General features: G+C 48.4%; 2 protein-coding genes across 3 annotated transcripts in view; both read left to right on the plus strand.

The window, feature by feature from the left end:
* LOC144825355 (uncharacterized) overlaps positions 1 to 12,167 on the plus strand; it is a 72,621-nt gene extending 60,454 nt beyond the window's left edge. The window contains exon 3 of the mRNA XM_078684146.1: positions 11,974 to 12,167. Within this exon, the coding sequence (XP_078540272.1) occupies positions 11,974 to 12,167 (194 nt within the window). The remainder of the gene's footprint in view (positions 1 to 11,973) is intronic.
* Positions 1 to 12,943, plus strand: part of MAP2K5 (mitogen-activated protein kinase kinase 5) — a 1,262,070-nt gene that overhangs the window by 448,137 nt on the left and 800,990 nt on the right. The gene's annotated exons all lie outside the window — the stretch shown is intronic.

Here is a 12,943-nt window from a genome sequence, read left to right on the forward strand (position 1 = left end):
TCTGTCCCTAATTTCCCACTTGCTGACATTTATGCAGTCTGTTCCTCTCACACAGACCTCGATGTTCAGCCTCTTTTTCTGACTCCTTCTACTACCATCTCTCTCAGAAGTCCCACCTCAGCCTTTCCTTGGCCTCTAGTAGCCTCTCTTTCATTGTTCCCTCCTGGTGAATACCCTTGTCTGTTCCTTCTTGCAGTCACCATATGCTGTCTCTTCTTTCTGTTCTTCTGGTGTGACTCAACGTGTCTCCCCTGCTGCCTGTCTTCAAGTTGCTCCACCAGTGTTTCCATTGTTGTCCCGCTTACTAGTTCCCCATCTGTTTCTGCCTTCCTAGTGTTCCCCTATTGCTGACCTGTCCTCCAACCTGGCCCTCTCCACCGGAAGTGTTCCCCTTCATTCTCTGTTACTGGTTGAACCGCCTCTCCCTCCTTCTGGTGCCTCGCCGATTGTCTTCAGCCTCTTCTCCCCCCATTCCTCCTCCACGGGTCTCGTCTTCTGATGGCCGGATTCCTATATCTCCCCTCTTGTCTTCTCCCTTGGTGCCACCCTAACCTCTGCAGCTGCTGCCTACCCTCCGACCTGTGCCCCTGAGGGATGTCTCCCTTTCTGCCCTCTCCTTCTGGTGTTTCACCTCTTGTTTCTTCCCTGTTGTGTCTCCTGCTGTTTCCCTTCTTCCCGCTCCTTGTATTTCCCTTCCCGCCTCTCACCTTGGTGTCTCTCTCCTTGTCGCTGGTGTTTCCCTCCTGTTTCACTCTCCTCCTGGTTCCTACAGTACCGTTTTTCACTTACTCCCTCCTGTGTTTCTGCAGCAGCATTTGACGGGCAGCACTGAGGCTGTTTGGTAGGGGAGAGAGCACCGCACGCTGCAGCTTCCAGGGATTTACTTAAATTGCTTTTTGAGAAGCATAATTCACGGATAAGTCCAAGAGGCATTTACCATCTGTACCTTCCTGTCAGACAAGTGTTTTAGTATCATCGCGTGTGCTCCTTCCGAGCATATATTATTGTTTCTTTGTACACTGGTTACGTGTCTGAGTAAATTAGCCTTGCATATGTAATGAGTGACTGTAAAGAGATTAGAGCAGGAGCGAGAAGGAGGGGGAGAGCCGGGGCGTAAAGCTGGAAAGTTCTAGAACTAACCAAAAACAGACCTATGAGGTGTAAATGCAACCATACACGAACGCTAGTCAAGCATGCGCGTGGGTGAAAACCACTTGCCTCTGTAGAGCAATTCCTGGCTACTGAAATGCCTGTTACCCAGGGTCTATCATTAACACAATTGCGAGTGGTAATCCGGTCAAAGTTGCATTTCACCCCTATCCGAGGAATGGATGCTAAGGAAGTAGGGTCTTTTCACTTGGCTGAAAGTCTGAGTTTGTGACTCTCCTGAAGCCCTTTGAGCCTTTGCCAACAGCCGACTCTCATATTAAGGAATGGCTTTTTACAAGATGTGTGGCTTGAGTACACGTACTATGTCAGGCCAAGCCATTTCCCCAGTTTTACTGTAGAGAAATCCCCCCGTTTTACCTTCTCCTCTCATTGGCTGAGCTCCAAAACTCTGAAGGAAACTCCTGTGATGACTGGAGAACAACCCCTCTTGACTCTCCTGAAACAAAATCAATACTAGAAGTATTGGGCAAGTTAGATCAAGAGTTGCACTTTACCAGACGTGTGGAACTGGCTGGTGGTTCCCAGATGGCAGAGTATGCTGGATCCTGCGGGTTTAAGTTAGGAGAGTTCTGTCTGGGGCTTGGAAGGACTTGCTTGGTAAAAGTTTATCTGTGAAGTGAAGGCATGTTCCAGAGACAATGGAACCCTCGGAGGACCTGCAAGAGTTGCGGTGTAGCAGCAGATCTAGCGGACCAAGAAGATGAAGAAATCTAAATGAGTGGCCAAGAGTAGTGATTTCCTAGTGAGCACATGTTCAGTGTGTCATTACTGTAAGAAATAGATTGCAGCCTTTGCTTGTTTTGTGTGGTCTGTTGATGTGGTGAGGGGTGGTTTCTCGCTCTAGCAATGTCTACTGACCACAAGAGAAACACTGAAGCCGAGAATGTGAGAGGAGAATTTACTCCCAGTTTTTCTTTTTGATGTATGACATGAAATGAGGAGGGAGCAGGAGCTGAAGTGGGAGCGGTTATAAGTCAGTGTGTCTTACAAGATAAGCAGCATTAAATCCAAATGTGCTGCTAAACAGAAGGTGGCAAAGATAAACCTGTTGTCCCTCGCGCCATGATCATGCTGCAACACTTTGCTTTTTCCATCCAAATTCCCTGTCATCATTGTTAACCTGAAGACCACATGTGCTAGTTTTAAGATATTACCCAGCTGAATTCTATTTGGCCAAAGATTTTGTAGTGATCATCCTTTTACCATTTGAGTCTTACCTCCATAACGAGTAATAGGTGAGTCACTGACTGATAGTAATATGGATTAAATGTAGTTGGGTACAACCACTCTACCTGTACCATTAGATGCGAGATCTGTTGAACCTCGTCCTCGCCTAACCTGTTTACATCCATTAGGGCCGCCATATACGGTGTGTGTACGTGCAGACAAAATGGACTCTGCATGTTTGGAAGTCCCTTGCTTGAGAGTTGTAGGCAAGTGAGGCTGTTCCCCTTGTGTCTTTGTTCTTGTGGTTTTGCTTCCAGGTTGCCTTGTATTCTCTTAATCTTACATAAGCCCCTTTGCTCATTGTTCCCATTGCCTACATTCCTCATCCTGCAGGCGTTATTATACCAGGTGTGGGCTTACAGGAGAGCCAACACATCATGCGTTGCACCCGTGATTAACCCGCAACATGATTTTTGAAGGACGCAGTTCTTCTGATTGTTGTTGGGCTCTTGCTCAACTCCCTTAAAAACCAAATATGTAATGAATGCTTATGATAGCTACATTTAGAAGCTGTGGAACACCTTACTCTGTGATACTTGAATGTTGATGCTCTGCGGGATTCTGAACTTCAGAGGCCTGCCTCATTCCCAGCTGGGTTCAGATAGTGACTGCCCGAGGGACTGAGTGCTGCCTGCTGAAAAGCTGCCTAGAAAAATCAGAAGTTTCCCATCTGAAAGAGCTAGCAAGAGTCTACAGACTGACTGACTGCCCCCAGAGACTATTAACACAGGGTGAGCGAGGGACATGTGACAGTGGGGAAATGTTTCCGGCAGTTCAACAGAAATTTACCAAACACTAAAAAAGGCATGCGATCCAATTGTGAGCAATGTTCCTGCATTCCAGGCTTACTTTTATCGCTGCCAACAAGGTAGCATTGTCTTTGAAGAGCGCGAGATCTCGGCGAGTGCGCCCTTAGGGTCAGACCCCCCTCCCCACCCGGACCCACGCCACACCCCCATAGTCCGGTCCAGTAGCCCGGTTGGCTACAGGCCGGAAGAAGTGCTTCCGGGTCACATATGACTCGCATCCGGCCGGAGCAGAGTAAATTAGGGACCTAGGGGCTATTTAGCCCCTAGGTCCACCTCTGTACTTCCTCTTTTCCCGCTTTTGACCCCTGGACCAGTGGAGCGGAATCGATCTCCCACCCACCTGTCCCTGAGATTAGTGGTTTGGGGGTAGGTTATGAGGGTGAATGGCGGAAAAGAGGCCACAGAACATTGATTTTCAGGGTTAACGGGAGACCTGCTTACATACTCCTGAGGCCACCACTGAGGGGAGAGACGATAAGCTCTCCGCAGGGAGAATGGGGACACCGGCTGGGGAGGCAAGGGCGCCAGGTCAAACGAACCTCCTTGGCAGTCTGGTGGTAGAGGGGTGGGCCCCCGGAAATGACGGACAAGGACCGAGGGCTGGGGGCTCACCGCTCAAGGACGCAGGTGGGTTGCGCCTTGCGTGGTTCTCAGATAGGGGATGCGAGCCAGAGCACCCTTTGGTGCTGGAGTAAGTAGTTATTGCATTACCGGTGGTTATGATCAGTTATAATACTTGTAAATATTAAAAGTGTGAATATTGAATTTTAAATGTGAATTTTAAAAATGTTTTTTCATGTTTATGAATGTTTTGATGGTTATTAAACATGGCCGTTTTACCCACACTCTTAGAGTGGCTAGTTTGATTGTGGGATTGCTTGAGGTTGGGGCGGGGGACATGCTGTGGGGTCCGGGCTCTATTCCCCCACATGCACCTCCGGTCCTTAAAGAGAGACAGACACCCTGTCTATTGCTGTACCTTCTACAGAATGTCATTAACACCCTCGTTGTTGGGTGGCGACAGTGTCTGGAAACACCAAAAAGTCCCCTAGTTCTTGAATCCAGGTACCTTACTTTTTGCCCCCTTTTCTTTGCCCCTTGACCCGATCCCAGAAATGATCCCCAAGCGTGCACCAGTAAGATGCTTCCTCATCTTCAACCTGTGGTTCTTTAGATATTAAGTTTGGAAATATCCCTAGCAGGCCTTACTGTTTTCATACTACCTACCTGGGACCAGAGGTTCCTGGGCCACCAAAATATTTGGAGTACGGGGAGGGAGTCGAAGTATGCAGAACTCCTTTATGTAAAGAGTGAACAATCTAGTACCTGTGGCTACTGGACAGCTTCCATTCATCAGCGTTTGTAAACCATACAGTAGTGATTCTGATTACTTCTGAGTTCAGTAGAGCTGCATAAATGAGCATGGAACACCTTTGAGTCCTCACTTAACGGTAACTGCTGGGCACTAAGGGGGTTCACGTTTTCATAACCCTACTTTGTACTGTGACAATAAAGACATTTCTTATAAGACTGGCTATCCATAGGTTTGCCACCTATTTGGTTCCTATTGTATTCGAGTCAAAAGCCCTAACCACCTCGTGGACTAAAAAGCTCGTCCCTCAGGTGCGTCGTGATTTACAAAGACCATGCTGTATAAGCATGTGGGTTGTGGACTTAAGACGTCCCCTTCAGACAGTACAGCCGACAATCCTGGGTGTGGAGTGACGTACGGCCTCAGTACACGTGCACTCGTGAAATGGCACAAAACTGCATGGAAACTGTCACTCCCCCACAGGAATGGTATTTTCGCAGCTATTTTTTGCAGCGATTTAATTTTCCCAGTAGTAATAGAGAGCAAAGTGTAGAAACGCTTTTTGCGATGGTGTAATTTAATTTTCTCAATTGAAATAGAGAGCAATGTGTAGAAATTATTTTTTGCGATGGTGTTTACAGCACATTGAGTGATATCAAAGTATAACGGGAAATGCGTTGATACATTAGAGCTGGTATTCCCATATCTTGAATGTTTAACACGCACACATTCCTCCAGGTAAGCACGTGGAGGGAAGGGAACAGCGCGTACTAAAACCCACGGGTGCTAGCGCAATTTGCGCGATACCTGTGTTTTCAAATTGGGTACAGTTGCCGTTTGCGTCAGATTGGGCAGCGCGAGCCTCAGAATGCGGCCGATGGTATGCTGTTGTACCCGGTCATGGGAGTAGTAGGGCCGGGGCTCTACAGCGCCACCTTCCGAGCGCTCCTCCCCTACTATTGACAGCGCGTGAGTGCACACGGGTAGTCCGAGGCCAGCTCTAAGCAGGGCCTGGCGAGACCCATGCATACTGGATACACGAAGAACTGCGCAGCCCGGCCTGGCTCGGGGTGAAGAGGGCTCCTTAAACCCGGAGAGACGGATGGGCGCACGCATGGACAGCCAGCGTCGCCCCAGCTGATTGAGTTGTTCAATTAAAGCACAAGACATTTACATGCTGTAATTTCCCCAAATTGCCGACAAGCGCTTTAGACACAACCAGTGTCGCCATCGATTAGCGCATTGATTCCGGCTGAAGCTGATAAATTCCTGCTTGTTAGTTAAAGTAATTTTGCTGGGCCTGTACGGCGGGGGTGCTGGGGACTGCTTCCGCTGACGGGCGCGGGGCCTGTTTACAGCCCGCCTGCCTCTCCGGCCCTGATGGACGGCTCCCCAGCCATCCCTGTTCCTTTTCATTTCCCCCTCTCCCCGCACACAGCCCTGATCAATAGGTGATTGAAACTGATTAAAACTTAACCAACCAGCGCTCGGTGCCAGTTTAATTAGAAACTGGTTGATTCTTAAATTAACCTTTTTTTTCTTCTCCTTGAGTACTTTGGTTTCGCAGAAGATGGCGCCTACTTTGGGGGCTGAGGCGAAGGCTCGGCTGCAATTATTGGTTCTGCAAAGAGCACACTTCACATCCAAACCTCATCTGTGCCTGTTCTCTCTTAGTAACGGCTTGCAGCTATAGTAACTGGTAGACTCACTCCCCCTTCTTTCCGACCAGTGGAATTTTGACCCAACAGTAATGTGCCCAACATAAAATGTTCCATGTATCCAACCAGCCTGCAACTGATCACTGACAAAGCCTCTGTGTGAGTTGTAGGGTGTCATTTTATTGACAGTCTCTGCACGCGAAGCTTATTATGACACTTCATCCACGCCCAAGGTTGCCATGAATGAAAACACTGAAGAATACGAAAAGTAATGGATAGAATGCTTTAAATAATCTCAGCTCCACGTAATTATTCGGGCCACATCCCATTTCAAAACATGTCACTTACAGCGGCTACAGCTATTCTGTACCTAGGATGATATTGGTACATGCATTACTGATTATAGGGGGATAGAGACTTCTAGCCACAGATTCCTCACATTTTGAATATTCCCTAGGCATCAGATTGAATCAGAAAACCTTTCAGCAGGACCTCTGTGTGCCGGAAGGTGGTGCTGTGCTGCTCCGCACTCATGCCATTCCGCTCCAGAAATGACTCTCAGGGCCTTTATAGGTGCCAATCTTATGCTCTTACAGCAGTTCCTTTCTTTCTGCACCACCAGATGCTGATCCGGAGCTCCCACTTGTCTCTGAGACACTGTAATATTTTTCCAAATTTTCTTCAGTGTGCAAAGGCTGTCACCACCTAAAGCAACAGGTTTCAAGACCTGTAGGGCCTATCACAAACAAATGTCTGTAACAGGTATGCCTGTGGTGCCTAGGGTCGAGCCACTACTCCATGGCCTGCTGCAATTGGGCATCTATGAACATGAAGGCCATGAGAAAACGCAAGTCAAAACTTAACTTTGCCAAACATGAGGAATGCAAGCCTGGACCGTTTCAAGTCACGCTTTGTGTCCAAGGTTCAATCTCTGTTCTGTTCCTGGAGTTGACGGAGCCTCTCCAGAAGTCCGTCTTCTTCCCGCTCCAAGTGCTTAGGTAAACCTAAGAAACACAAGAATTCGAAGAGGGATTCTGCTCCCGTATGCCACTAACATTTTCCTTGGCATATGCAGGGGCAGCTCCATTCTTCTCAATCTTGCTTCCGAAGTTGTCTGACTTCAGAGCAGATTCCGCAGCTGTTGCTGGCACAATCGAAGTTTCCCAGGCCTTCAGCCACACCACGTCAGATCGAGAGTCCTGAGCATCCATGCTCCAGCTCGTTTGATCCCTGCTGACTACCTCTGGCACGCTTTTTGGGCGCCAAGGAGCAGAGATGCGTTCCGTCTGGGATACCATAGGCTCGCTCATGGTGCCAGCTGAACCCTCCAAGCCTATCGAGCCTCCAGCTCTTGTCCCGTGACCCATGCCAGCCCTGGGCACGTCAACACCAATGCCAACTTCACCACCTGAAGACACAGCGACAATTGTTCTCTCTGATGCTAGCCCAACCAAAAAACCATGACGTTCCCGGGGCGCTGCTTCCCCACTTGACTTGCCACAAGGTCGATAACACACTCTACATTTGCTTTTCTTTTTGAGACTGATTTGGATAATGAGTATGACCCAGGTGGTGAGTTCACTCAGCCCTACCAGGATGACAATTGGTACAAAGTCTTACAGGAGGCTAGGGGACTCAATACCTCCACGTAGACAGCTCTTTTTTCTACCTGGGGACAAGCCCCAAGGAATGAATGAATGAAGGAAAGTGTTGCTTATAAAGCACACTGCCACTCCTGGAGGAGCACCCTGGCACTGGGCAGGAGCAGAATTGACTACATACTGGATGAATAACCCATAATCAAAAACTTAAAAGCCAAGGCATATTCTACCACATTGGCTGACAAGGTCGGCTGAAGGAGGAAAAGTGAGTAGGGAGATTAGGGCCAGATGACAATTTACCCCATTTCCGTGTCTTAAGAGGGCGTAAACCTTGAGAGGAGGAAAGTAGGCCAACTGGTTCAAGTCAGATCCTTAGCGGAATCAGCATATAGTCTGACCAGGCCTGCTGAGAGAGGGGTTCAACTATCAAATTGAGGTTGTTGGAGCAGATTCCATCCAACGTGTACCCTGCAACATGTGTGGGTAAAGTGGCCTATTACTGAAGACCAAAGGTGCTTAGGGTATTGATGAAGTTAGCTACCTCCAAATTTTTGTTGCAGTTCAAGTGGAAGTTGAAATCTCCCAGCAAAGCAAAAGTCACATAGCGAAATACAAGAGGACCTTAGACTGCTAATGGTTCTAGAAAACGGGTGCCTAGACTTGGAGGACTATAGATGAGTCCACCAGAAAAATACTTTCTGCCCCTTTCAAAGGGCCTAAATCGAAACTTTGACATTGAAGGACATCTCAAAAGATAATCACCATGCTGCCACTGTGGGACTCTGTTCTATCCTGTCTAAGAATTATATATCCCGGAGGCAGAGCATGAGCTATGTTCGGGTTACACCACTCTTTGAGCCACAATTGTGTGACAAAGAAAATGTAGCTGGAGGTCAATGAGCAGGTCATGGGTTTCCTGAGCTTGTTTGCTCAGGGTGCATGGATTAATGAAGCAGCGCAATAAGAACCTCTCAACCGGAACCTGGGTGATAGCAGGAGGAGGCTCTGGTGGGACACCGAACATAGCTTTACATTTAAGGCTTCACAAAGGGCCTTCAATATGATTAGGTGAAAGAGTACAATGACAGGGCCTACCCAAGCTGTTAAAAGATTTTAGAAAAGTTTAGAATCCACCTCCTACGCCATAGAGATGCGTAGAGCAGCCAAAGCAATTCACCTCCAGCTCCCAACCTTGGAGGTTAAAACCAATGTCTTAATTGAAGTTCTCCAATCAGGGCAAACATCTTCTTAGCTCATTTTTCCATTTAACGAGGCACTAACTGATACCTTATTGGGGGGATTGGACCAAACCTTTTCCTGGCCACCCAGTCAATCAACAGATTGTCAGGGGCCATCACTCTGCCCCTGCACCCGACTTTTCTTTCACAGCACCCCTCACCAGAACGTCTAGTGGTGCAGGCTTCTACCAGGTGCTCTAATTCTAACACATTTCCCACCACTTCCACTCATAGCGAATGTAAGCAAGTGGAAACATAACACATGTGTCTTTTCTTCTACCAGCTTGACTCTCCGATCTGTTAACAACAGCTGTTTGTTGGGACACTACTCACATGCCCTTTGGGGTTCCCGTGCTCACTGTGCCAGTGGATTCAAGCTAGCCTAGCTAATGAGTGGTGATATGCCGTATCCGGTCTCAGGATGCTTGTTTCTGGTCCAGGGAGGACCTCGCTTAGCAGTTTGGGCTGGACTGTTTCCCTGAAGAACAGGGTCTAGACTGATTTGCATATGGCTGGGTCCAAACTGGGGTGGCGTGGTGAGCAAAATAACAATGTATTAAACCCAGGTCTTTGTGACTGGGGTGAATATTTGCATTGTTCAGCATTCCGTCCATCATTTGTTCTTTTTGCCTTTGGGATTCAGTGGCACAAGATCAGTGGCACAAGTCCTGCCTGGTGTGCCCCGAAGACCTTCTACCTGTTCTATCTCAGAGGATTCAAAATGGTTGAGATGCAGCCAAGTGCACAATTCGTCGTGATTTGGACACCACCAATTCCATCAGGCGGGGCCATAGGCACCAGCGTTACACTGCAATCAACTGCGTTCTCTAGCAATGCCCAGTCCTCCCTGATGGATATGGCCTTTGATGGGACTCATCTGTTTGGGTACAAAGCTGCTTCTGCTTTCAAGCCTTTTAAGGAGAGCAGGGCCACCGCTCACTCTCTGGGCCTTTCCGACCTTCCTTGCAGGGATAGGGGGGTGGGGGGAAATGTAGAACCCACCAATTCTTACAGAGCTGGCAAGCAATTACATCAGACAGGTGGGTCTTACAGATTGTTCACAGGGGCTACTACACATTACTCTTTCTTTCTTCTCCACCACACCTTTCCATATCACCTAAATGACTGACAGATAGCCGTCTCTCCACTTTGCGGCAGGAAGTGCAAGCCCTTTTGGCCAAACGGGCTATTGAGAGGGCTCTGCTGCTAGAAATAGGACGTAGTTGTTATTCCCCCGAGTCGAGTATCAGGACAGGGGCGGGCTGCTGCTGAGTGACCAGCATATCACTCAGCAGGTAGGAGGGTGGGCTGGCTGTGCACTGTTTAAAGTGCATCTGTCTTTTTAGCTGGCTGTCTTGTGACAACCAGCCACACATGTGCTCTTTAAACCTCTCAACCCAGCTGTGGGTTGAGAGACAGTGCAGGCCACCAGGGTGCTGTGGAGCACCGTGTGAGGCCGCTACGTCCAACCCTGGCACTGCTCACATGTTGCATGTGGGTAGTGCCAGGGTTGAGCAAGAGAGTTCCAGCATCTGGTTGCAGTGACGGAGAGGTCCGGAGCCAGGACGTCGAGTCAGGTAAGAATGGAGGTCTTTGGCCTATTCTAGACCCGTGTCAACTCAAGGCCTTTCTCCGGAAGTAAACATTTTAAATGCTCTATTTGGCCCAGGTGTTGTCTTCCCTAGACCCTGAAGACCCGATGGTGGCGTTGGACCTGCCGAATGTCTAGTTCCACATACCCTTCCTGCCAGCCCATCAGTGCTGCCTACGGTTCGTGGCAGGACAGCATTTTCAGTTTGCTGTGCTCCCTTTTGGTCTCACCAGCACCCCTCAGGTGTTCATGAAAGTGAAGACGGTAGTGGCAGCACACCTTTGGAGGTGAAGGGTGCCAGTTTTCTCCTAACTTGATGCCTGGTTGTTGATGGCGGGATTGCTCCAAACAGCCGTCAAAAACCTGCAGCCTACGGTCAACCTCCTGTCATCGTAGGCGTTCAATATTTAATGTGCCATAGACACACCTGACTTCTTCTCAGATGCTCCCCTTCATCAGATCCTTTCTGCACACGGTTTGGTTGTGTGCCTTTCCCCTAGGAAAGAGAGTCCAGGACATTCAGGCTATGATCCTGATGTTTCAGCCTCGTGTTGGATTTTAGTGAGGTTGACTCTGAGGCTCCTGGAACTGATGACCTTCTGCATCCTGCTGGTCAAGCATTCCAGGTGAAATATGTGGGCTCTGCAGTGGGATCTGAAGCCCCGGGGTCCAACTTTAAGGGAACCTCTCCGACCAGATTTCGAAGGAGATTGAAAATGATCTGAAGTGGTGGTTGCTAGACCGCGATTAAGTCAGCAGCAGACCCCTCTTCTTTCCCACCCAGAGATGCTAGTGTTTCTGCAACTGGACCTTTGCACTCTTCTGCTTCACGCTCAAAAATTGAGCAGCAACAGCTGAACACCTTCGACCTCCCTCTGGAGGTGGTTGATGTCAGCCAGGTGTCCCTCAACGAAAAATGTATACACCTGTCTTGGGATAAATTTGTGCTTGGTGCCCCGCACGCCAGATTAAACGCCCCCCCCCCCCAGGCAAGGATACTACTGTTCTATTGTTTGTCCTGTCTCTTCCCTGGTAAGGCTCTGCTCTAGGCACACTTAAGGGTTATCTTTTTACCCTTTTGAACTTCTTACAGTAGCCAGATCACCCCTCACTTTTTTAAATCACCAGTTGTGAGGCGATTTTTAAAAATGGCTCCAACGTATGTTTCCCGCTTCTCCCTTTGTTGTGCTCCAATGGGATCTTAATCTGGTCTTGAATTATCTGATGTGTGCTCCATTCGAGCTGCTTCACCGCTATTCTTTACAATTTCTTACTATCAATACTATGTTCCTCATTACCATTACCTTGGCCTGTGAATGAGCTTCAGGCTCTTTGTGTCAATCTACCATACACTTCCTTCTTCCCAGACAAGCTGTTTCTGCGGACTCTGCCATCCTTCCTGCCGAAAGTTGTTGCACCGTACCACTCAAAGCATCACCCTGCAGGTGTCATATGCTCCACCTCATTCTCTAAGGAGGATGAGAAACTCAATTACTTTGACACCAAGAGAGCGCTGAGCTTCTACATTGATCGTACAAATGACCACAGGGAGGACAATTAGCTGTTAGTGGGGTTCTTTGGAGGGAAATAAGGCAAGGCAGTGCAGAAGAGAGCTATCTCCTCCTGGATCGTGCTTTTCATTAAGATCTGCTACGCATTGTCCAAAAGGCCGCCTCTGGTAGCATCCTCATTCCACCAGGGCTAAAGAGGCTATGTCTGCATTGGCATGCAAAGTCCCTCTCCTGGACACTTGCCAGGCTGCTAAGTGGACGTTCCCCCATACATTCACATAGCAGTATTGCCTTGACAGTCCGATTCTCGAAGAAGAGAATGTTGACAGCTCGGTCCTACAGGACTTTCTTGTTTGAATCCATTCACGATTACATGTAAGAATAGGTATTGCTTTGGTATCTATTTAAAAAGTGAAGAATATTCTCTATTCTCTATTAGAAAAACAAGTTACTTACCTTCAGTAACGATCTTTCTGATAGAGACTCTATCTAGCCGCAGAATCCTCACCGACCCTTCTCTCCTCTACATTCTGTGATTGGACTCTATCCATTAATTGATTCCAAGTCTAGGAATCGGCACACAGTCTACCAATTTGCTGTTGGAGCTCTGGGTCAGGGGGATTGGACAGCCGCGAGAGCAACTCACGTCAGTGTGCAGGAGTGGTGCCTGTATAGGCCCTGCACTTCATTTCCGGAGGGGAGTGGCAGCAGTGCGGAGCCACATGGTGCCACCTTCTGGTGCACAGAGGTACTGCTGAAAAGTTTCCATATCCAGTCAGACGTCTGGGAATATTCAAAAGGTAAGAGCTCTGCAGCTAGATAAAGG

This window comes from Lissotriton helveticus, chromosome 3_1 (genome assembly GCF_964261635.1).
Source record: "Lissotriton helveticus chromosome 3_1, aLisHel1.1, whole genome shotgun sequence".
Classification (NCBI taxonomy): Eukaryota; Metazoa; Chordata; class Amphibia; order Caudata; family Salamandridae; genus Lissotriton; species Lissotriton helveticus.